This window comes from Mauremys mutica, chromosome 1, assembly GCF_020497125.1.
Source record: "Mauremys mutica isolate MM-2020 ecotype Southern chromosome 1, ASM2049712v1, whole genome shotgun sequence".
NCBI classification, from domain to species: Eukaryota; Metazoa; Chordata; order Testudines; family Geoemydidae; genus Mauremys; species Mauremys mutica.
This window is the reverse complement of record NC_059072.1, coordinates 176,198,650-176,221,132: the sequence shown is the minus strand read 5'-3', so window position 1 is coordinate 176,221,132 and position 22,483 is coordinate 176,198,650. Positions and strand designations below refer to the sequence as shown.

The window sequence follows — 22,483 nt, the reverse complement described above, 5'->3', positions numbered from 1 at the left end:
GTGCTGCTGCAAAAAACATCTGCATCTGAGCATAAAGGCAGAAGACTGGGGAGCAGTATCAATGCAGTTCACAAGGCAAACTGCACTGGAGGGAGAGAAAGCAGTAACAGTTTGCTTTTCATTGAGAGTTTTGGGAAAAAAATCAGAAGTTCCAAGACTGATGAGCAGCAGATTCCCACAGCACAGAAAATGCAATTCCAATTACAGAAAGTAAATTTTAGTACTTTAAGGAATAGTCATTATCCAAGAAGGGGAACATCAAGGTCTAAACTCAGACACATTTTAAGCAAGAAAGTCACATACCTAGTTAAACCATAATATATGGGGTCTTAAACTTTCTTTCAGCATTAGGTATAACTTTGCCCTTAATGTTATGTTTAGTTACAACTACAAAACTTCAACCTATGAAGACTATTTTATTTAAAAAATAGGTAATTCAAAAAGATTACATCCCCACTGAGTGTTTTTCTTTTTTATCCAGATAATACCTGGATGCAAAACAAGTTGGTTATATACAGCAGACAGCATTCATATCTGTGAGGGTCTCAGACCCCGGGCTCTAGCCTGTACCAAAACATCTACACTGCCATTTTTAGCCCTGCAGCCCAATTCCCACAAGCCCAACTCAGCTGACCCAATCTCTGAGACTCGGTGATATGAATTTCTATTGCAGTGTAGACATACCCTCAGTAACATCTGATGCCATGGAGACAGGACATGTAGGATAGGTACTGTCTGGACAAGAGGCAGTATCAGGAACGAATATTCTTCAGCTTTGTCTTGTAGTAAGAACATTTTTATATGAATATTTAGTTGCATGTAATGAACAGGTTGAGCTACTACTAGTTTCCACATAACTGTTTAATTAACTGAAAATATATGAAGCTATTCCACTATATCATTCAGTTCTTTTTGCTCCAAAAATTTCTCTGTAAAGGGTGACTTCTCATCTCCCAGAGAAGCACTTTTACTAGGTTTGCATATTATTTTAAATGAAAATGGGGAGGGTGTGTGTGTGTGTGAGTGGAATCTGTCCTAAGAATTCAGTGCTGACATTCCCTCATAATTTAGCCATTCACTCCATTACTATAACCAATACATTCCAATAGTACGAAATGTTGTGCTCTCCTTCCACAATTCTGGATTTTTTATTCCTGCAGAGAAAAACCTAGCAGAATTATAAAATCTATTTCCCAGGCATGAGCAGATCAACTTAAACTGCTATCTGGGGAGTTTTTCCATTCAGCTAGTTTGCTGCAAGGACTTAATGCTAAACAGTTTAGACTACCATATTAGATATATCAAAAGATACTTTATATGACAATAGGAAGAGGATAATGTGCTAGTGGACTGGACAAACTGCATTTTCAAAATGCAAGTTTAAATGGTCTTTTTTGAAGTGCCAGGCATAAAGGTATAGCTTATATGAAAGTTTAGCAAAGAGAAATAATTCTAACGGTTTTATGCAAAGGAAGTTTGATTCTATTACAGCATTCTGTTCTCTTATTCTCAGTGAATAAGACAAACAATTAAAATGAAATTTTAGATTAAATTTTAACAATCCAAAACTGAGCACCATCAAAAGGCCATGACTGAAACACAATTCAGCTTAAAAACATGTTGTACATCTTATATTTTATTGATAGGACTGTGTGTACAGCTGTTACATTACAATATAACCATACATTACAATATGAGCAATTCCTTAAAAACATCTGCAATCATTTATAACAAACAAATACCACATTTTAATCTGCAATGTTACAAAAATACTTTAAAAAGCTAAAACCAGGGACAAGATTTTCAGAAGTGACTACTGATTTTGAATGTCCTTCTTGAGACACCTTATGGGAACCGACTTTTCACGAACTGCTGCACATCCACATTCTGAAAGAGTCTTCTTTAAAAGATATCTCAAGTTTGGACTCCCAAAAAATTATGCAGGCACACAGAAATCATTAGTAACTTTGAAAATCTGACGTATTATATGCTTACATTGTATTTCACAATAAAACTTAAATGACTGCAGATGCTTACTTATTAAGTGTGTTAATTTTAGTATTTTCTCCAGACTTAGCAAAGATTTAATTTAACTCATATATGTACATACCTGAGGCACTACATTTTCTAAAAAGCTTACTCCTCTTGGGCCCTTGTAAAAGATAATGAAAGAAAACAACAGAATGCACTGTATTTAGGGTTTTTTTGTTTTAAGTCTTCCTTCCTGTTCCAGGGGCTTGTACCATCTACTGCCAAAGTTAATGCATGACAGGTCTTTTATCTTACTGGCCTCTCATGTCTTCATTGCTTGGATCTGATCTGGTAACAACAACAACAACAACAAAAAGTCAGCCTCACTTTAAAAATACTAGCTTTAGTACACTGTACTTAGTGAAACCGTCACCCCTAAAGAAAACCAATATATTTAGATTAAAAAATTACAATATCGTGTGTGTGTGTAGTAATAACCAGGAAAAAACTGCAGTTTGCATCTTCAACTTGCACCCTAGCAAGTCTACTTCTGAGATTCCTCTCCGATTAAGCAATTTCTGCCAGAACTGCCATTTAAACCAAAAAAAAACCTACCACAAAATTATTTTATTCTTTTACACACGTTATGTGACTGCCTGGATGAGGGGAACAACATAGACAGAAAGTTACACGAGTATGCATTTCAACTCTGGTTATACTCAAGTTCTGGACTACTATGTAACTGAGCTTCACAAAAGCTTAGTTCCTGAACAGCTTATAAACTATAGGACTCAACTTCAGTCTTACAGAGCTATTATTGCCATTCACATGAAAAATGCAGCTTCCCGCTGCTGACCATATTTCTGTTGCCCAATGCCACTTCCCACTGTTGCCCAATGCCACTTCTTAGCAACATTTCAATGTGTACTTAATTCACTCATGCAGAAATGGAATGTGGGTGCAAAGTAAATGTTCCTATTATAACTTCAAAAAATAAATATTTTTCTAGATAAATGGCAATAACCTATTCCTCAATGAGGACTAAGTTCACACCAAGTACACGTGTCAAACTTCAGGTGGGTTGTTCTAGTCTGGTTTAAAAAAAAAAAGTTTTTCATAAAGAAAAAAGTATTTTTTTACCCTCTCAACTCAGAATTGGCATCTCTATTTAGTCATGCTATTTTATTTTGTGGAGGAGAATGAGAATGAGAAATCAGTCTCAACGTTTGGGTAAAGAACACGGATGGAAAATTTCAGTCCCCAAAGTGAGTATTTCATAATTTTCTGATAGTCTGAAAAAAGCAAGGGTCTAATAGAAATTTTTTCAAAATTAACTGCAGCAGAAGTAACTGCTATAATGCTTTATCTTTTCAATTAAATGTGTTATTTTTAAATGCATCTTCTAATCCCTAGTCCAAGAGCTGACTCTGTCCATTTTTAATCTTTAATTTTGATCCAGAATAGGTTTTGCCAGGAAAGCATCTGTGGATGGCACTTCAGATTCATGTAAACAACAGCCTGAAAGTGTGTACCTGGAGCATCACTTCCAAATCTGGGCTGTTGCCACCCGCAGGATTCCTCATGAAGACAAGAGGAATCAAAAGAAGTTGAGACAATATGGAGACTTTCAAGTCAGGTCAGGAAGTCAGGAAAAACTGCTGAGCTGCAAGCTGCCTTTTGTGATAGGATGTGGGAGAAGAATAGGAAACTCATAATAAGCGCCCTCTGAAAAAAAAACAAAACCTGTGTGATGGGTAAGGTGCACCCTGCCCTTTTGTGGGAGAATAGAACACCCTCCCATAAATGTTATTTTTGGGGAATTGTTCCCCCTTCCTCAAAATGCTACTGAACAGTGATAGGTAAGTAATTCCTTCACTCACATTCTCATCATCAACATGCAGAGAAAGCATAAGTAGTTAAAAAAAACCTATGTCACTCAAGTCACCAGATGAGACTCTGAATAGACAGAGCTCTCTAGTACTTGTGACTAAATGGAGATAATGCAAAATATAGTACCTGATTAAAAGTAATACTTTACTGCAGTTTGAATTAAGATCAACATTTACTTTAGATCATTACTGACATCTAGTGGCTTGCTCAGAACAGAACACCAAAATGGGGGTGGGGAGCAAATTACACAGCTTCTTAGGGTACGTCTACACTATGGGACTATTCCGAATTTGCATAAACCGGTTTTGTAAAACAGATTTTATAAAATCGAGTGCGCGCGGCCACACTAAACACATTAAATCGGTGGTGTGCGTCCATGGTCCGAGGCTAGCGTCGATTTCTGGAGCGTTGCACTGTGGGTAGCTATCCCGTAGCTATCCCATAGTTACCGCAGCCTCCCCCGCCCCTTGGCATTTCCGGGTTGAGATCCCAGTGCCTGATGGGGCAAAAATCATTGTCGCGGGTGGTTCTGGGTACAGCCTCACCCCTCCCTCCCTGAGCAGCAGACAACCGTTTCGCGCCTTTTTTGCTTGGTGAACTGTGCAGACGCCATAGCACAGCAAGCATGGACCCTGCTCAGCTCAATACCGCAATCGTGAATGTTTTAAACACCTCGCGCACTCCCGTGCAGTCCATGCTGGGGCTCTTTTACGATTCTCAGGAGACTGCATTGTTAACTGTGCTGATGAGCTGTGCGTGGTCACCTGTGCTGATGAGATCTCCACGCTGGGGAAGCAGGAAATGAATTTCAAAACTTTGCGGGGCTTTTCCTGTCTACCTGGCCAGTGCATCCGAGTTCAGAATGCTGTCCAGAGCGGTCACTGGTGCACTGTGGGATACTGCCCGGAGGCCAATACCGTCGATCAGCGGCCACACTAACCCTAATCCGATATGGTACTAGCGTTACTCCTCTCGTTAGGGAGGAGTACAGAAACCGGTTTAAAGAGCCATTAAAATCGATATAAGGTGCCTCCTAGTGTGGACGGTTGTGGCGTTAAATCGGTTTTACGCTCCTAAAACCGATTTAAACGCCTAGTGTAGACCAGGCTTTATAAAAGGCCTTGCACAAATATTGACTTTTGTTCCCAATTAGATTTAAATCAAGTTATTTTAAGTTATATTATAATAATTAATGAACTACTTCATTTCAGAAGTGTGCATTAGACTGAGGGAAATTCAAGTGATCCTACCAACCTAAATGTAGGATTTGTTACTATTTGTTTAGCAGTAGCACTCAAGGACTCAAACAAAATCAGGGCCTCATTGTGCTAAGCACTATACAAACTCACAGTAGTACACAGACTGCACGAAAAACATTAAAATCATTACATAAACATCTCATACAGTTTATGTAATTATGAGACTGCTGCATGTGCTATGATCAGTATAATGTAAATGTATCACTTTGTCTTCCATTCTTTAATCCTTGTCCCAAAGAAGAAAGTAGTGCACTTCTTTTAATAATTAGTCATAGAAGGATTTAATATTATTTTACAGTGCTTAACATCTTCCAAAGATTGCACAAACATTAATATATAAATTAAATAATCAATCCTCACAACACCCAAGATAGGTACTTTAAGAAGTATTGCTCTCAGGATATGTCTATACTACAATAAAAGACCTCCTTGCAAGGGGAGTAGGTCTCAGAGGCAGCTCCCAGCCTGAGCCTGAATGTCTACACTAGAATTTTATAGTCAGCTGACCCAGGCTCTGAGACTTGGTGCCACAGGGGTTTTAATCACAGTTTAGACATACCCTTAGAATTTCTAAGATACTTGCCAAGGAGCCAGGAAGTCATTTAATGGGCTGCTCGAGGGCAAATGTACCATGTGGACTTCCCTTGGCCAGAACCCCCAGGGCTTCCCCCGAGTTGCAGACCATGGGGAGAGACCTGGCAGCTGCAGGGTAAAATTGACACTGACATTTTGTTAACTTTTTTTCAGGATTTCCAGTTCATGGATAATGTTGAAAAACTTGGATTCATTCCAATTTGGAATGAACCCAAATATCAAAACCATGAACTTTACTATTAACTGGAAACCCCTATGTTGGCCAGCTGTACTTTTAACTCATTTTTTGGAAGTGACTAGATTTTTAAATTGACAGAGTCCCTTTGCAACTCAGAGTGTTCATAATAAACCTGTTCTACAGCTCCAACAACAAATGCAGAAGCAAGGGCCCAAGATGTTTTCAGCTTCTATATCATTATAAATGTATATGACACCATACAATACATTTTAATAGCCTTCTCTCGCCTCCAGACATCCATAAAAAATGGCTATTCCTCAAGGGCCCAATCCTTCTGCTGAAATCAATAAAGACTGCCATTCACTTCAGTGGAAACACAATCACCCCTAAATGTCACGGCTTGAGTGGAGGACAGAGTCACATATGCTGCAGTTAGGAAATATTTGGTGTTCAAGAGTGCTCTTGTAAGATTAACCTGGACTAGGGCTCCCAGTTCTTCTAGAAACCTTCATATATTGCTCAGCCTGTTTACTCAACAATTGAAAGGGATAATAAAATATGGAGAAAAAAGAAATATGGAACATTGGAGCATGACAGCTAAGGTAACCAGGAAAATAATTAAGTTACCATGTGCAACATAAGAAAGATTTAAGAGCACATTGTACTCTTACTGTAAGCAAGACATTCTTAGACTGCAAGTCCCACTTCCAATAGTACACATTAATTTTTTGTAATAGTTTATCTTTTCTACAAAGAATATTTTGTAATTTTGGGTTTATGTATGTAATTTTTTAAAAGAAATATCACCTCTGCTGGAATGGCCCTTGCTGCAGAAAATCATAATAAAAAACGAAACTCAAAGGCGTAAAATATCAGGTTTGGTACTGGTACTCACTGTGTGATTTGATCTGAGAGCAGAAATAGATAGAAACAAGGCAAATGAAATGAAAGAAAACTTACAAAATGAAAACAAAGTCTAATGGAAAGAAAATAAAATTATAATAGAAGTAGATTTGACCTACCTTGGAGCCAATCTACACCTTCTTGTAACCCTTCTCCTTTAAGCGCATCACTAGCACTAAAATAAACAGAGACTACACTATAAAAGCCATGTAAAGACACTGGTTTGAGTAAAAGTGGTCATTACATCTGAATTTTGTGAACTATGTGGTAAGTACAGTAGAATATCTCCAAATGCAGCATGTGTCAGTGTCAGGCATATTATTCTTTACCAAGAAGTAGGCCATGCCTACATGAGCATATTTAACTATTTCGCTAGAGCTATTCTAGTATAGTTTCTCTGGATGGACACTATTCTGAAATATTTTCTCCACTCTGCATTATACCAGAACAGTATCAGAGGTGTAGCCGTGTTAGTCTGGATCTGTAAAAAGCAACAAAGAGTCCTGTAGCACCTTATAGACTAACAGTAATAAAACAAAGTGCACGCAACACTGAACAATGCAAACACTGCCGTCAAAAAAATCCTCCAATTGTGTGTCCCCCCTGGCAAGTTTTCTTCTCCCTTTCTTGTGCATTTACCACTATTTGCCATTGTTCCATGCGCATAGAGGCTTGCATAGAGGCGGACTGCAAGAGGGAGAAGGTCTGCACAGGGGTGGAAGTATGCCGGGGTGGATTTGCCCAGTACAGCTGCTATTAAGTCCCTGTTGCATTGGCCAGCCAATCATGAAAACCAACCAGCACTCTGGTAAGAATTTACCACCATTCCACTTCCCAGCAACGGTGAGTGGGGTTGTTCTTCCCACTTGGACACGGCCCCAAACTCCACTGGGGGCAACTACTCTGATTCAGTTTCTGGCTAGTAGATTTCTGGTAAATTTTTCAAACCCAATTCTACATTATTTTACAAATTAAATACTCCTCTACCCCGAGATAACGCCACCCAATAGAACATGAATTTGTCTATAACGCGGTAAAGCCGCGCTCCGGGGGGGGGAGTGGGTGGGTTGCGCACTCCGGCAGATCAAATCAAGTTCGATGTAACACAGTTTCACCTATAACGCAGTAAGATTTTTTGGCTCCCGAGGACAGCGTTATATCGAGCTAGAGGTGTATTTTTTGCAACCAGATTTCATAGCAATATTATACAAAGCCCTGTACCTACTCAGATGCCAGTGAAAAGTTACAGCATTTTATCTGGTTTGCTCTCATTTAAGTAATAGGATAGTGAATGATATGGAATAGCTAAAAGTTGAACATTTCAAACAACAACAAAAAAGGTGAGGTAATAGTACTTTACCAGATATGCCATGGTTTATCTTTGATGTTCTCTAAAGACAGTAACTGAGAGACTTTCACAGATGATACCGCATCCCTGAGGTCCATCTTGTTAGCAAAGAACAAGATAGGTAGTCTACGGTGTTTGATATCTAAGCATAAACAAAAGCAAGGAATACCAGAATATTTGGTAATGCTTGTCATCATTTGCAAGTAATGAAACGTGAACAACAAAAAAGGATATACTGCTTACCTGTCATTGTGGTTCTTTGAAGGTTGTATCCTACCAAGACGCACACTGTTGGGTCACGTGGCCTCAGCCGCATGCTTTGGGAGTGCTCACAAATTTTCTGGTAAGTTTTGAAATCCCTCCCCAACTCAAATACCTTTATGGCTGTAGGTTTAGGTTGTTGGTGAAGAAGAGGAATATGTAGGTGTCAAATCATAGCTTCCAATCACCACATCTTCACTATTTAGTGAAGGACAGGGTGTATAAATAGCCACAAAATTGATTAAATTCAGAGTTCATACCCCTGCAACCATAACTGAATTAGGATAGATTGAGCTATCCTCAATCCTTTACTTTCTCTAAAGCCTACAAAAATAGAAAAAACATGTATTTGGTAATCCCTCACATCTCTCCTGTGCTTGAACAAAGGCCTCTTTTCTAATAGTAGTTCTCAGCTAGCAGCAGGAACCACAAGACTGGAGCAGGGAGCTCAGCACATTGGCAATTAACTTAGCTCTTGGCATACTTACATACACCCAAGAAGAGTATGGAGAAATGTCTTTATGCCACAGATGCAGACAAAGCAGTGAGAACACACTCAGCATCTATTAAAATGCTCAAATCTGTCTGGCTAATATAGAATGTTAAAGAGTCACTGGAAGAAAACAAAGTCCACCAGTGCTCTAGCCTGTAACAAAAAATTGGGTAATAGCAAGTCTAGCTATGGGATACCTGTGTTGCTATCAAGGAAAAGGGTGGTGCATTAGGGGAGAAAATATGGAAGACTACATCTGAATATATCATCCAAATCTTGATAGGAAGATGCTACTTTTTTCCCCATCACCATCAGAATTTGTAGTGAGCACTTTAGGTATAGCTTCTCCCTAAACTCTGAGGAATGGGAAGTAAGCACCACTAAGATATTAGAGTTTTTCAAAGAAATGTATGCTTTAAAGGATTACTAACTAATTTCTCATTACATTAATTGTTTACACTTGGAACCCACAGACCAGTCTCCTTTGCTGACAAGTAAGCTTCATAATTCTGAAGTGGCTTGTGTGTGTGTTTGTTTTGTTGTTTTTTTAAAAAACAACTCTTCAGCCTGTCTTCATAATGGCTGGAAACTACATTCCTCCCCCCACAACTCCCACATTCAGAGATCAGGATGGCACATCAAAAAGCAACAGTAACTAAAACTGTCTGCCAGCTTCGGAGCTACTTTTTGTCCCCCTCAGACAGCCTCTAGCAAATTAAAAACCTGAGAACATGCAACTTATGCTTAATTAAAGCAACTTTTAGGTTTCACACTTAAACAGTCAAGAAATGAAAAAGCTAAAGTTCCTACAGCAACATAAAGTTAATCATGTTGCCCATCTGTCGCATTCTATGGATACATTCAATATAGGAATAGGGATATCAGATGCATGCAAAGTGGCCAAATTAATGTTATTGTAGGAATCCTAACATTTTTATTTCCATCTTTTATTTCAACTGTGCAAAGCTAGTGTTATATTAACAGTTTACCACTCTTAATTTCTTGGGTTATTGTATGTTTGGTTTGGTATTATTATTATTTAAGAGAATGAGGTTAAAGCCCATTTAAGATGCCAACATCATACACTGATAAGTGTACACTTAAGTAAGAGTATTCACGTCTATCTAGAAGCATACCTGTGTGTTAACAATATTTTCTACTGCATATACACAGTAGCCAGTTGTTAGTTTTTCATATCATTCATATTCATCTTTTTTTCCCAAAATTTGGTTATGGGTGTTCTTAACAGGAATTATTTTATATACCTCATTTAAAAAATCAGCCATTTTTTAATTGTGTGAAGAGAGGTTTTTTTAAAATGGAAAAAGTATTTTTCTAACCTGCACAGAACAGAAATGTCTGAAAGTAATTTCCTCAGACTTTCATCTTTTGCTAGAGAACATGCAAAGAAAACATCAGCCCAAGAAGTGATTTTTCAGAAAGTTATGAACTTGTGAAACACTGGGGCAGAAATGGTTTTGCAACTTTTGCTTCCATTCTATAGTATCAGCTTTTTTTATATATTGCTACAAAGTTATACAACTACAACATACCTATAAAAACACAGAAGAAATTCTCCTCTGCCAACTTCAAATATCTGAACATTGTAGCTACTAGTTAAAGCCTGCTTCTCTGTTATAGTCGGAGGCCATGATATCTTCCCTCTCTCCCCGATGCCTTGAATTTTATATAAGAGATTTCTGAAAACGCAAAGGTATCTTGGAAGCATGTTCTGGAGGTCAAGTAACCCAAGAGTGGATATCTATGCAAGATAACAACCTTTAGAGAGCATCAAGTATCCTAATTGCTGTAGAATAAAGTTATAATAAAAATATAACTGAGAACAATGGTCATTAAAACCCCCACTATTTGTAGTATGTGTTGTCCAATTATAGTAATCTATTTTTCTTTAAAAATGTTTTCATTTTCACAACACAGCCAGCTACTGTCATCTCAGGGCACACACCAATATGCATCTCTTAAAAATAAAGACATAACAATGAAACTGACTTTACCATCCTCTCCTCCCCAACCACTCCAGACAAAAGCCTAAGAGAAAGACATGAACTTATACCTTATCCTAAGATATGTAACCCTCTTCTAGTAAACCTTCAAGAGATATTGATTTTGAATTCTAGATACATTTCAGGGGATCACCAGACACCAGTCTCCATTTAAATCTAGGGACATATTCTCAAGTGCACCAATTGATCTCAACTGCTGCAGTGGCATGTGGGAAGAAGTGGTTTTGTTCCAAGTAACAGCCACAGAAAGTATTACTAGCCTAATCTAGGTATTAACTGAATAAATCTGAAACTACTTTAATCAATCATAGTCAAACCTACAGGATAAGGTGATAAGTAACAGCCAACACTGATTTGTCAAGAGTAAATCATGCCAAACCACCTTAATTTCCTTCTTTGACAGGATAACGAGCATAATGGTGAGGAGGGAGCAGTAGATAGGATATATCTGGACCCCAGTAAAGCTTTTCACACAGTCCTACAGGACAGTCTCATAAGCAAACTAGATGAAGTTATTATAATGTGGGTGCACAACTGATTGAAAGAGCATACTCAGTAGTTATAAATTGTTTCCTGTCAAATTGAAAGGACACATCAAATGGGGTTCCACAGGGATCTGTCTAGGATCTGGATTTATTCAGTATTTTCATTAACTAAGACGGAATGGAGAATACACTTTTAAAATATGTGGACAGCAAACTGGGAGGGATTGCAAGCAGGTGAAGAATTAAATTATCTTAATGAATTGGTGTAAAATTAACAAGATTAAATTCAAAAGTGCAAAGTACTTCACTTAGTAAAGAAAAATCAAATGCACAAATAGCCAAAATAGGGAACAACTAGCAAGGCAGTAGTACAGCAGAAAACACTGTGGATTATAGTGGGTCTGAAGTTGAATATGAGTTAGTGCAATGCTGTTGCGAAAAAAGCAAATGCTATTCTGAGGCCTCAGCTGGAGTACAGTGTCCAGTTTTGGACCACACTTTAAGAAAGATGTGAACACACTGGACAGAGTCCAGAGGAGAGCTAGAGAAATAGTTAGAGATTTGGAAAACATGACCTATGAGGAAAAGTTGAAAGAATTGGGCATGTTTAGTCTAGAGAAGAGAAGGTTGAGGGGGAACATGATAATAGTCTCTAAATATGCAAAAGCTTGTTATAAAGAGGCTGGTGATCAATTGTTTTCCATGTCCACGGAGGGTACAGCAAGAAGTAATCACTTAGTTTACAGCAAAGGAGTTTTAGATTAGATATTAGTAAAAACTTTCTAACTACGAGATTAGTTAAGCACTGGAACAAGTTACTAGGCAGTTTGTAGAATCTCCATACTCAGAGGTTTTTAACAACACATTAGAGAAACACCGCTGTCAAGGATGGTCTAGGTATACTTAATCATGCATGGGGAAAATGGATGAGATAACCTCTTGAGCTCTGTTCCAGCCCTACATTTCTATGGATTTCTATGACGACTGCTAGAATGATTGCTACTACTCTTGCATACACCTTTGCATTATCAACCAATTCAGCAGTCCTATGAATATTCACAACAGCAAAACAAACAATTTTCTATTACATTTGTTTTATGATGCTATGAGACAGAAATTCAAGATATCCCTTTCCTGGGCCAATGGGACCTGTAGAAGGTCACAAGCTTGATCCCTGGAAACAAGATTACATTCATTTGTACAGTGAACTTGCTCTTTCTGCAGCCTTCAGTATTATGGGTCACTCTCTTCTCCTTGACATTCTGCTCTCTTGGTTGTTGTGGTACTGTCCTCCAACTACTCCCTCTAACTGTTCTTTCTGTCTCTCCTTTTTGTACCAGAGTCTGTCCTTGAGTCCTCTCCTCTTCACCAATCAGCTCTCTCAGACCCAACTACAATTTTTATGCTAATCAACTCATTAATCATGTTGACCAAGCTGTACATATTTTGTTTTTACACCAATAATGCCCCCAGAATCATTCTTATCTTTATTAGTTTCCACAATAACTTTGTTTCTGACTAAGAGGTAGTGTGTAAACAACTTTTCCTTATGTTGTCAGAATCCTACCCTACAACTTTTCAGTGCGATAGATCCAGTAATCAACACCCCACTGAAGTGCTAGAATATGCCAGACTGGGAACTAAAATTAGGCTATATAGCGGTTTTACTTTAAAATTCTTGCATAGGGTTTGTTCTCGTGATTAGTCAGAACATCCATATTATGCGAGTAAATTGGTTTAATTCCAATACCCCTGGGAACAAATATGGAAACACCCCACATAACTTATTTCAAAATATAACCTTAAAAATAATCTCCCTCCCTATTTAGACAGTTGAAATTGTGGCATCATTTAGCTATCACTACTTCTGGCTGCAAAACCATAATATAAGTTTCTAGTGTTTTTACCTCTTCAGAGGCCAATACTGAGGTCTGGTACAGCATTAACCAAACAGCAAAAAGTTATATTGAAGTAATTCATGGTCTTAATGGAATTTTTTTCAGACATTGCAGATGAAAACAAACATGTTGTCTATGAACTCCAAGCTTTTAAATGCCATGATTTATTGTCCCTCAAAGCAACTATTAAATTCTGTTCCACCTTGATCAAAAAAGGCCCAATCCAGCTCCTACTGAGGTCAGTAGGAATCTTATCAGGTTCTAAATTTTGATGTTCTCCTCAACAGAAGTAAATATTGGCTTGTTATACAAATTCCATTTTACTTTTATTCTAGCTCCTATCAATGGCTAAAATGGAGGGAAATTTACTTAAAATGCAGAACGTCTATAATAATAAGAGTTTCTATGTTTAAAACAATACAACATAATATGGAGATGGTAGGAAAATACAGTTTTCTCACCTGGATGATTCAGGAGGGTGTCAAGTTCTTCTTTGGCCACAACCATTCTTAATTTATCACTGCTATCAATGACAAAAATAATGGCCTGGCCTTCTCTGCATAATATAGAAAAGTAAAGAGGCAAATTTGTAAGCTCCCTCAGAAACTTTTACCAACAAAAGCCTTTCAAAATATTTTCTTTACTCCTTTCCCATGCAGAACTGTCTAGCTATTTCTACAATCTCAGGGAAGATTTTTGCTAGAAACCTTTGAGTTGAGGCCAGTTTCTGAAATCTGGCCTTTTGGTTAACAATGTAACTTTTCTGCTATAAAAACTATCAATTTCACAGCCATGCCTGCACGGCTCCACTAATTAGTTGGATGGCCCTTCATTCTCTCATGTGCAGTCACCCAGGCGCTCACCTTAGAGGGAACTATCCACGGACCACCTGAATGGAGCTCACAGACCACTGTTGGTCCACAGACCACAATTTGAGAACCTATGGTCTAAACTATCAGTATCTTGAAGAATGCAGACACTTTCAGTATGCATAGTTGATTCAACTAGTGACTTTGTAGACTTAATATTGAGAGTTATTTTTGCTTTCTAATAAAGGAAAATTGAAAATGTTTATAACAGTATATCAACGCATTTTCTGAACTGTATACAAGAAACCCCTATAAATATTTTTGCATTTTACTGAATTTTTTTGTAATCTTTTTCTCTGCATCTTAATCTTCCTTGAAGGTCAGCTACCAGTATGTTCTTCCCCTCTCATCTCCACAATACAACCCAATCCTGCAGTTCTTGATCACCTACCACTGCTATTGAAGAGAGTGGGAAATTTGGCCAAGTTAAGATTGCATGATTAGGCCCACACTTATTGGTGTGTATTGCATAAAAAGCTAAATAAATTGTAAGCAAATGCTTAATATTTGTTGTGAACGTTCCAGCATATCTGAAACTACTAAAATGAAGTGTTAACATCAGGTTTGTACAATAGTACTATAGTGAAGTTACAATTCTAGCATATATTTACTTACAAAGAAACAAGATTCTCCTATGTGTGTGTGTGTGTCTCTCTCTCACTCACACACACACAGACAATATTCAAGAGTCAAGATACCATATGCATCATTAAATCAGATTTCAAGTTATGTACCCTTGAAGAGAGAGGTGTAAGCCAGATATGAAAAAAGTGCAAGAGTGTCAAATACTTGGAAGTACCTATTTATGTGCACAAGTTCTAGATCAGACCTGTAGATTAACTTTGCAAGTACAGAAAAATGGCTATCTTGCTTATCTTTACTAGTTTATTATACACCTCTACCTCGATGTAATGCGACCCGATATAACACGAATTTGGATATAACGCGGTAAAGCAGTGCTCCGGAGGACTGGGGCTGCGTACTCTGGTGGATCAAAGCAAGTTCAATATAACGCGGTTTCACCTATAACGTGGTAAGATTTTTTGGCTCCCGAGGACAGCGTTATATCGAGGTAGAGGTGTATTGCTTTTCTGTATGCTACTTTTAAATGGAATTAAATCCCATATAGATAAAAGAACTGCAGTGGATAGGGAGAATATTGATATTAAAGTGCACTGTAGTGTCAGTGTTACTGCTAAGAACCTATACTCAAACTGTGGACATGATACAAATGAAAACTAACCAGTTGCGCACGCACTGATTTTCTGCCACATAGGACATCACTGTATTAAAAACTGGCATTAAGGTGTTCCTCCTTTTACACACTTTGACTGAAATTTAAAAAAAAAAAAAGCAGTTTCTGGGAATTTGGCATCCAAATCCCATCCAAATTTGGCACCTAACACCCTTAGGCTGCTTTGAAAATCCCAGCCTTAATGCACATTTACAAAATAGCCATCTGACAATATCTCAAACTGCCAATTCATTTTTGTAGGAAAAGCCTCTATGTTAATCCCCAATTTAAAAAAATAAATAAATAAAAAAGAGGAAGAGGAACAACAAAGAATATTACAGCAAAGTTTATCAATAATAAACACATCAACATTCAAGCATTCAAAATGGAGAATTCAGGTTACTTTTTTCTTGCTCACTATTGGCCTTCATATTCACATGAATGATATCAGAGTAGTTTAGAAGCTAGAAATCACTAAAAAAGAAGTTTCAAATGTTAATATCAGCAAGAAATAAAATGGAAAAATCTAAATATAGGGCATGTGCCAAAAGAACAGCACAATTTTATTAAGTGCATTTATTTGATTTTTGTCACAACATATAGGATAAAAGGCATACAATTTGTTAGTACCCTGATAACTACATAGATGCCTCGTTCTTTGAAGCTTTGCATTACAATTGTCTACAAAAACAGCAGTAAATCAGCATCGTTTAGGTTCATCCAGGCCTCATAAAGTGGATATGAATGTCAGAAAAACGGTAAGATATCCATCCTCTACCTGTGATCCCCCAACCTTTTTTTTTTAAGTGTTAATTTCTCCTTTTCTATGCTGCCCTCAGTGAACTAAGAACCAGTCCCCATACATATGCTTGCTACCAACTGTTCATAAATCTCATTTTCTATCTCCACATGCTCTCTTATCCCATATTTTATTGTTCTAAGTGAGATGTGTTTTGAATTATTTATACTAACAATCCAGTATAAACCTACAGCGAGTATTATGGTTTAATCAGAAACACATAGCTACATCTAACACAAGCTTGATGTCTCAGTACAAGAATACTTAATGAGACTACCATAGCCATTATAAAGCACTGGATAACTCCAAGCCAATTAGTTTAGAAGTGGAATGTTGCTTAAACCTTTGTTTAAGAACAATATTCTTAGTAACAGTAGTAGCATAAGAACCACACTCCTTCATGACTCATCTAAGTTGCTTATAAAGCCATCATCATAAATTTTAGGACTAATAATAATCAAAGAGGCTGGTAAAACCACACTTTTTAATTTTCATATATTATAATACCAGATGGGACCATTATGATCATCTAGTCCAACCTCCCGTATAATGAAGGCTATAGGCCTTCTGTGAATTAATTCCTGGTTGAACTAGAGTATACCTTCTAGAAAAATATCAAATCTTGATTTAAATTTTTCTGGTGATGGAGAACCCGCCACAATGACTGTTGCGCCAATGGTTAAATACCCTCACTTAAAAATGTGCACCTTATTGCCAGTCCGAAATTGTCTAGCGTCAACTCCCAGCTCTTATAACTTGTTATACCTCTGTCTAAATTTAAAAAAAAATATTTAGCTACTATTAACAGCAATGTTTTAGAATTTAAAAATATTACTCACTTGTAGTAATGTTCCCACAGGTTTCTGTATCTGCCTTGACCTGACATGTCAAACACGGTGAAAGACAAACTGAAAAGGAAGAAAGAGTGAGGTACAGATCCCATACAACAAAAAAATATTTTCCTCATTTTCATTTAACACTTTTAAATGGACAGTTAACGTAAAACTTTAAAAAAAAATCAAAATAAACTTCCACATGACACCAACCCTCAGAGCCTTCCTGTCAGTTTTTGTGGTTGTACAATCATAACTTCCCATTAAAAAAATGTTTTCTCTTCCCCCTTCTGCTGTGTGAAAGACCCACACACAAAAGACAGGGAAAATAACTGACTACACAAAGTAGTGTCAAATATAAAAAGGAAACAACCTGAAAAAATCGGGAGTGAAATGTTTTTTCTGTATGTCAATCATACAGTAACAGTGTAATAGTAGGTAAATAAAATTCAGATGGAAGTGTGATTTTTAAATTTCATGGCATGCCTTAATATGCACAGATGGCTTTCATTGACTTCAGTGGGCAGAACTATCCCTCAAGAAAGAATCCTTACAATGTAATATTTTAATTTGCTCAACACTTAAGTACTATTGGGTTTCCCCAAGCAGTTAAGCAGACAATGGTCTATTGTATCTTCAGCATTTAACCCAAACACTAAGCACAATCATAAGTCCACTTATGAAAGAGTTACAAAATAACATTTTGATCAACTTCTGGAATCAAATAAGAAGCATCCGTATAAATGAAGCTAAGCAAAATGTGGGCAAAGCTAGCCTACTGACATTATTTGTATTAGTATTAAGTTCAGTATTAGGGATTGTCTACAGAGGGAAACTGACCAGGTTCCTTAGAGCCCTTAAAGGAGCCAGGTTTCTAACACCTCTGACCACTCTTTCCTCCCTCTCTGCAGCAGGACACAGTAGCAGCAGCAGGAACCAGTTCCAGCAAGCCCCACACATGGCCAGCACAACAGGAAGCAGCAGGAGAGGGACCTCTGGTCACTCTTGACTTTTTGAAAATTTGGAAATAGAAATGAAGATTTTCTAAAAGGTGAAAGTGAAGCTGTGAGTAATCTCCCAGCCCCTCAGCACAGGAACCACCCCATGAACAAGGCTCTCCTCTCTTACAAAGGATCCCTGAGCCCCAGCCCTGCTTCTTCACTTTCACAACCACCTGCTGGTCAGAAGGCCACTATATAACTAACCATCTCCCTTCCAAAGCAAGTAAGAGCAACAGGGGGTCTCATAACACTGATAGTATACTTCCAGAAAATGGATATCTGATCACATTGATGTTTTCTCTTGTGGGGCTCAAGCCTACCTAGTAATGATAATGACAGTGGCAAGATTTCCATGGATAGTATGCCACCACGCTTCCAGCACACCCAGCACTACTTCAGGAACACATTGCTTAAGCTCCTCCCCTTCCAAGGACTCAAGCAGGTTGCTGCACCAAAAGGATATACAAGAGATCTGCCTTTCCTCTAGCATCTAGCAAACAAGACAACTGTTCCTTAACTTGGACCATTCCGTGACACAATCCACTTCACTTATCATTGTTCAAATTGAGAGGAACAGCCCAAGAAAACAGAAGAGCAGATAAGAAACCAGATTCCAGACATCTTATCAGCCATACACTGCACAGAATCATTATCTAGGAATAGGTCAAAAGCAGACAGCACAAACCACACAAACTAAAATTGATGCTGATTAATCTGCCATTAGCAAAAAAACAGAACAATATGTGACTATGCCAGCGATGAAGCACCTGAAAAAGGCTGCATCACTGAGACCTAGCTGGATGACACCAGGAGCCCTGTGCTAGTCCACCCAATTCCTCCAGGATAATCAGTACATCACAGAACAAAATAAGACAAGAAGGCAGGCAGCACTGTATTAATCTTCTCTGCAAACCTCAAAGGCAATAGAGGTCCCTCAAGAAAGACAACTTCATTCAAATTCATACACCTATACTAGAAACCAGAGCCAAAGCTAACAGATTTTATGCTCACCACAGACTCAAGGATTCAACATAAAGGAGCTCAGATACCTTGTTGGCAATGGTGGTGAAATACATACAGCTACTCATCATTTGACATCAATAAAATTAACAAGGCTACAAGGGAAAAGCCCCCAAACTCATCTCCTCACTTGCCTTCCTAGGAGTTTCACAGGTCATCTCAGGTGTAACCCAAGCAGCTGGTTTACTATGGACCTGAGCTGGAGCCTGTATGTCAAGACAGAAGTCATCATAACCTAGCCATTGTCTTGAATGGGCCATGGCCTCGTTAAAGCAGTGGTCAGAGACCTTCCAGCTCGCAGGCAACATGATAGACCAGTAATCCTGATCTGACCCAAAAGACTCTCATGCTCCAATATATTCCAAAGCCTGCTAAAGGACAACAGCACTCCATCCACATGTCACGGAGTCAAAGACCGGGTGAGTCATCATCATTGTATATTATTCTCCACCATTGACATGCTGGCCCCAAACAGCCCCTTCCTACTAATCGCCCACATGGATCTGATTGGTTTTCTGACACTGTGTGCTGGATGAAGAGAGGGATGGAAACTCAAGTACAAAAATGGTGGGAAATAAAGGCTGACACACACAAACATAAATTCCTCAAAACCAATGTTGGGCTGTATTACAGGCGAAGAGAACCTTCCTATCAGCCTCCACTGAAGCTGCCACATCCAGCCCCATGTTGCTATCATAGAATATCAGGATTGGAAGGGACCTCAGGAGGTCATCTAGTCCAACCCCCTGCTCAAAGCAGGACCAATTCCCAACTAAATCATCCCAGCCAGGGCTTTGTCTAGCCTGACCTTAAAAACCTCTAAGGAAGGGGATTCCACCACCTCCCTAGGTAACCCATTCCAGCACTTCACCACTCTCTGAGTGAAAAAGTTTTTTCCCCAATATCCAACCTAAACCTCCCCCACTGCAACTTGAGACCATTGCTCCTTGTTCTGTCATAAGGTACCACTGAGAACAGTCTAGATCCATCCTCTTTGGAACCCCCTTTCAAGTAGTTGAAAGCAGCTATCAAATCTCCCCTCATTCTTCTCTTCTGCAGACTAAACAATCCTAGTTCCCTCAGCCTCTCCTCATAAGTCATGTACTCCAGCCCCCTAATCATTTTTGTTGCCCTCCGCTGGAATCTTTCCAATTTTTCCACATCCTTCTTGTAGTGTGGGGCCCAAAACTGGACACAGTACTCCAGATGAGGCCTCATCAATGTCGAATAGAGAGGAATGATCACATCCCTCCATCTGCTGGCAATGCCCCTACTTATACAGCCCAAAATGCCGTTAGCCTTCTTGGCAACAAGGCACACTATTGACTCATATCCAGCTTCTCGTCCACTGTAACCCCTAGGTCCTTTTCTGCAGAACTGCTTCCTAGCCATTCGGTACCTAGTCTGTAACAGTGAATGGGATTCTTCCGTCCTAAGTGCAGGACTCTGCACTTGTCCTTGTTGAACCTCATCAAGTTTCTTTTGGCCCAATCCTCTAATTTGTCTAGGACCCTCTGTATCCTATCCCTACCCTCCAGCGTATCTACCACTCCTCTCAGTTTAGTGTCATCGGCAAACTTGCTGAGAGTGCAGTCCACGCCATCCTCCAGATCATTAAAGAAGATATTGAACAAAACCGGTCCCAGGACCGACCCTTGGGGCACTCCACTTGAAACTGGCTGCCAACTAGACATGGAGCCGTTGATCACTACCCATTGAGCCCGACGATCTAGCCAGCTTTCTATCCACCTTTAGTCCAATCATCCAGCCCATACTTCTTTAACTTGCTGGCAAGAATACTGTGAGAGACCGTATCAAAAGCTTTGCTAAAGTCAAGGAATAACACATCCACTGCTTTCCCCTCATCCACAGACCCAGTTATCTCCTCATAGAAGGCAATTAGGTTAGTCAGGCATGACTTGCCTTTGGTGAATCCATGCTGACTGTTCCTGATCACTTTCCTCTCCTCTAAGTGCTTGGGAATTGATTCCTTGAGGACCTGCTCCATGATTTTTCCAGGGACTGAGGTGAGGCTGACTGGCCTGTAGTTCCCCGGATCCTCCTTCTTCCCTTTTTTTAAAGATGGGCACTACAGTAGCATTTTTCCAGTCATCCAGGACCTCCCCCGTTCGCCATGAGTTTTCAAAGATAACGGCCAATGGCTCTGCAATCACATCCGCCAACTCCATTAGCACACTTGGATGCAGCACATCCGGCCCCATAGACTTGTGCTCGTCCAGTTTTCCTAAATAGTCCCGAACCACTTCTTTCTCCGCAGAGGGCTGGTCACCTTCTCCTCATACTGTGCTGCCCAGTGCAGCAGTCTGGGAGCTGACCTTGTTTGTGAAGACAGAGGCAAAAAAATCATTGATTACATTAGCTTTTTCCACATCCTCTGTCACCAGGTTGCCTCCCTCATTCAGTAAGGGGCTCACGCTTTCCTTGACTTTCTTCTTGTTGCTAACATACCTGAAGAAACCCTTCTTGTTACTCTTAACATCTCTTGCTAGCTGCAACTCCAAGTGTGATTTGGCCTTCCTGATTTCGCTCCTGCATGCATAAGCAATATTTTTATACTCCTCCCTGGTCATTTGTCCAATCTTCCACTTCTTGTAAGCTTCTTTTTTGCTTTTAAGATCAGCAAGGATTTCATTGTTAAGCCAAGCTGGTCGCCTGCCATATTTACTATTCTTCCTACACATCGGGATGGTTTTTTCCTGCAACCTCAATAAGGATTCTTTAAAATACAGCCAGCTCTCCTGGACTCCTTTCCCCCCTCATGTTATTTTCCCAGGGGACCTTGCCCGTCAGTTTCCTGAGGGAGTCAGTCTGCTTTTCTGAAGTCCAGGGTCCGTATTCTGCTGCTCTCCTTTTTTCCTTGTGTCAGGATCCTGAACTCGATCATCTCATGGTCACTGCCTCCCAGATTCCCATCCACTTTTGCTTCCCCTACTAACTCTTCTCTGTTTGTGAGCAGCAGGTCAAGAAGAGCTCTGCCCCTAGTTGGTTCCTCCAGCACTTGGACCAGGAAATTGTCCCCTACACTTTCCAAAAACTTCCTGGATTGTCTGTGCACCGCTGTATTGCTCTCCCAGCAGATATCAGGGTGATTAAAGTCTCCCAGGAGAACCAGGGCCTGTGACTTCTGCTAGTTGCCGGAAGAAAGCCTCGTCCACCTCATCCCCCTGGTCTGGCTGTCTATAGCAAACTCCCACCACGACATCCTCCTTGTTGCTCACACTTCTAAACTTAATCCAGAGACTCTCGGGTTTTTCTGCAGTTTCATACTGGAGCTCTGAGCAGTCATACTGCTCTCTTACATACAATGCAACTCCCCCACCTTTTTTGCCTTGCCTGTCCTTCCTGAACAGTTTATATCCATCCATGGCAGTCTTCCAGTCATGTGAGTTATCCAACCAAGTC

General features: G+C 39.3%; 1 protein-coding gene across 6 annotated transcripts in view; it reads right to left on the bottom strand.

Annotated features, from left to right (window-relative positions):
- Positions 1-1,618: 1,618 nt before the first annotated feature.
- ARL6 (ADP ribosylation factor like GTPase 6) overlaps positions 1,619-22,483 on the bottom strand; it is a 37,259-nt gene continuing 16,394 nt past the window's right edge. For 5 of the 6 annotated variants that reach the window (XM_045002644.1, XM_045002642.1, XM_045002646.1 and 2 more), the window contains exons 4-9: positions 17,046-17,114; positions 13,766-13,860; positions 8,387-8,527; positions 8,156-8,285; positions 6,915-6,970; positions 1,619-2,319 (exon numbers count right to left, since the gene is read on the bottom strand). In XM_045002644.1, coding sequence (XP_044858579.1) covers positions 2,294-2,319; positions 6,915-6,970; positions 8,156-8,285; positions 8,387-8,527; positions 13,766-13,860; positions 17,046-17,114 — 517 coding nt within the window. In that variant the 3' untranslated portion in view covers positions 1,619-2,293. The remainder of the gene's footprint in view (positions 2,320-6,914; positions 6,971-8,155; positions 8,286-8,386; positions 8,528-13,765; positions 13,861-17,045; positions 17,115-22,483) is intronic. The other variant, XM_045002647.1, reaches the window with a different exon arrangement.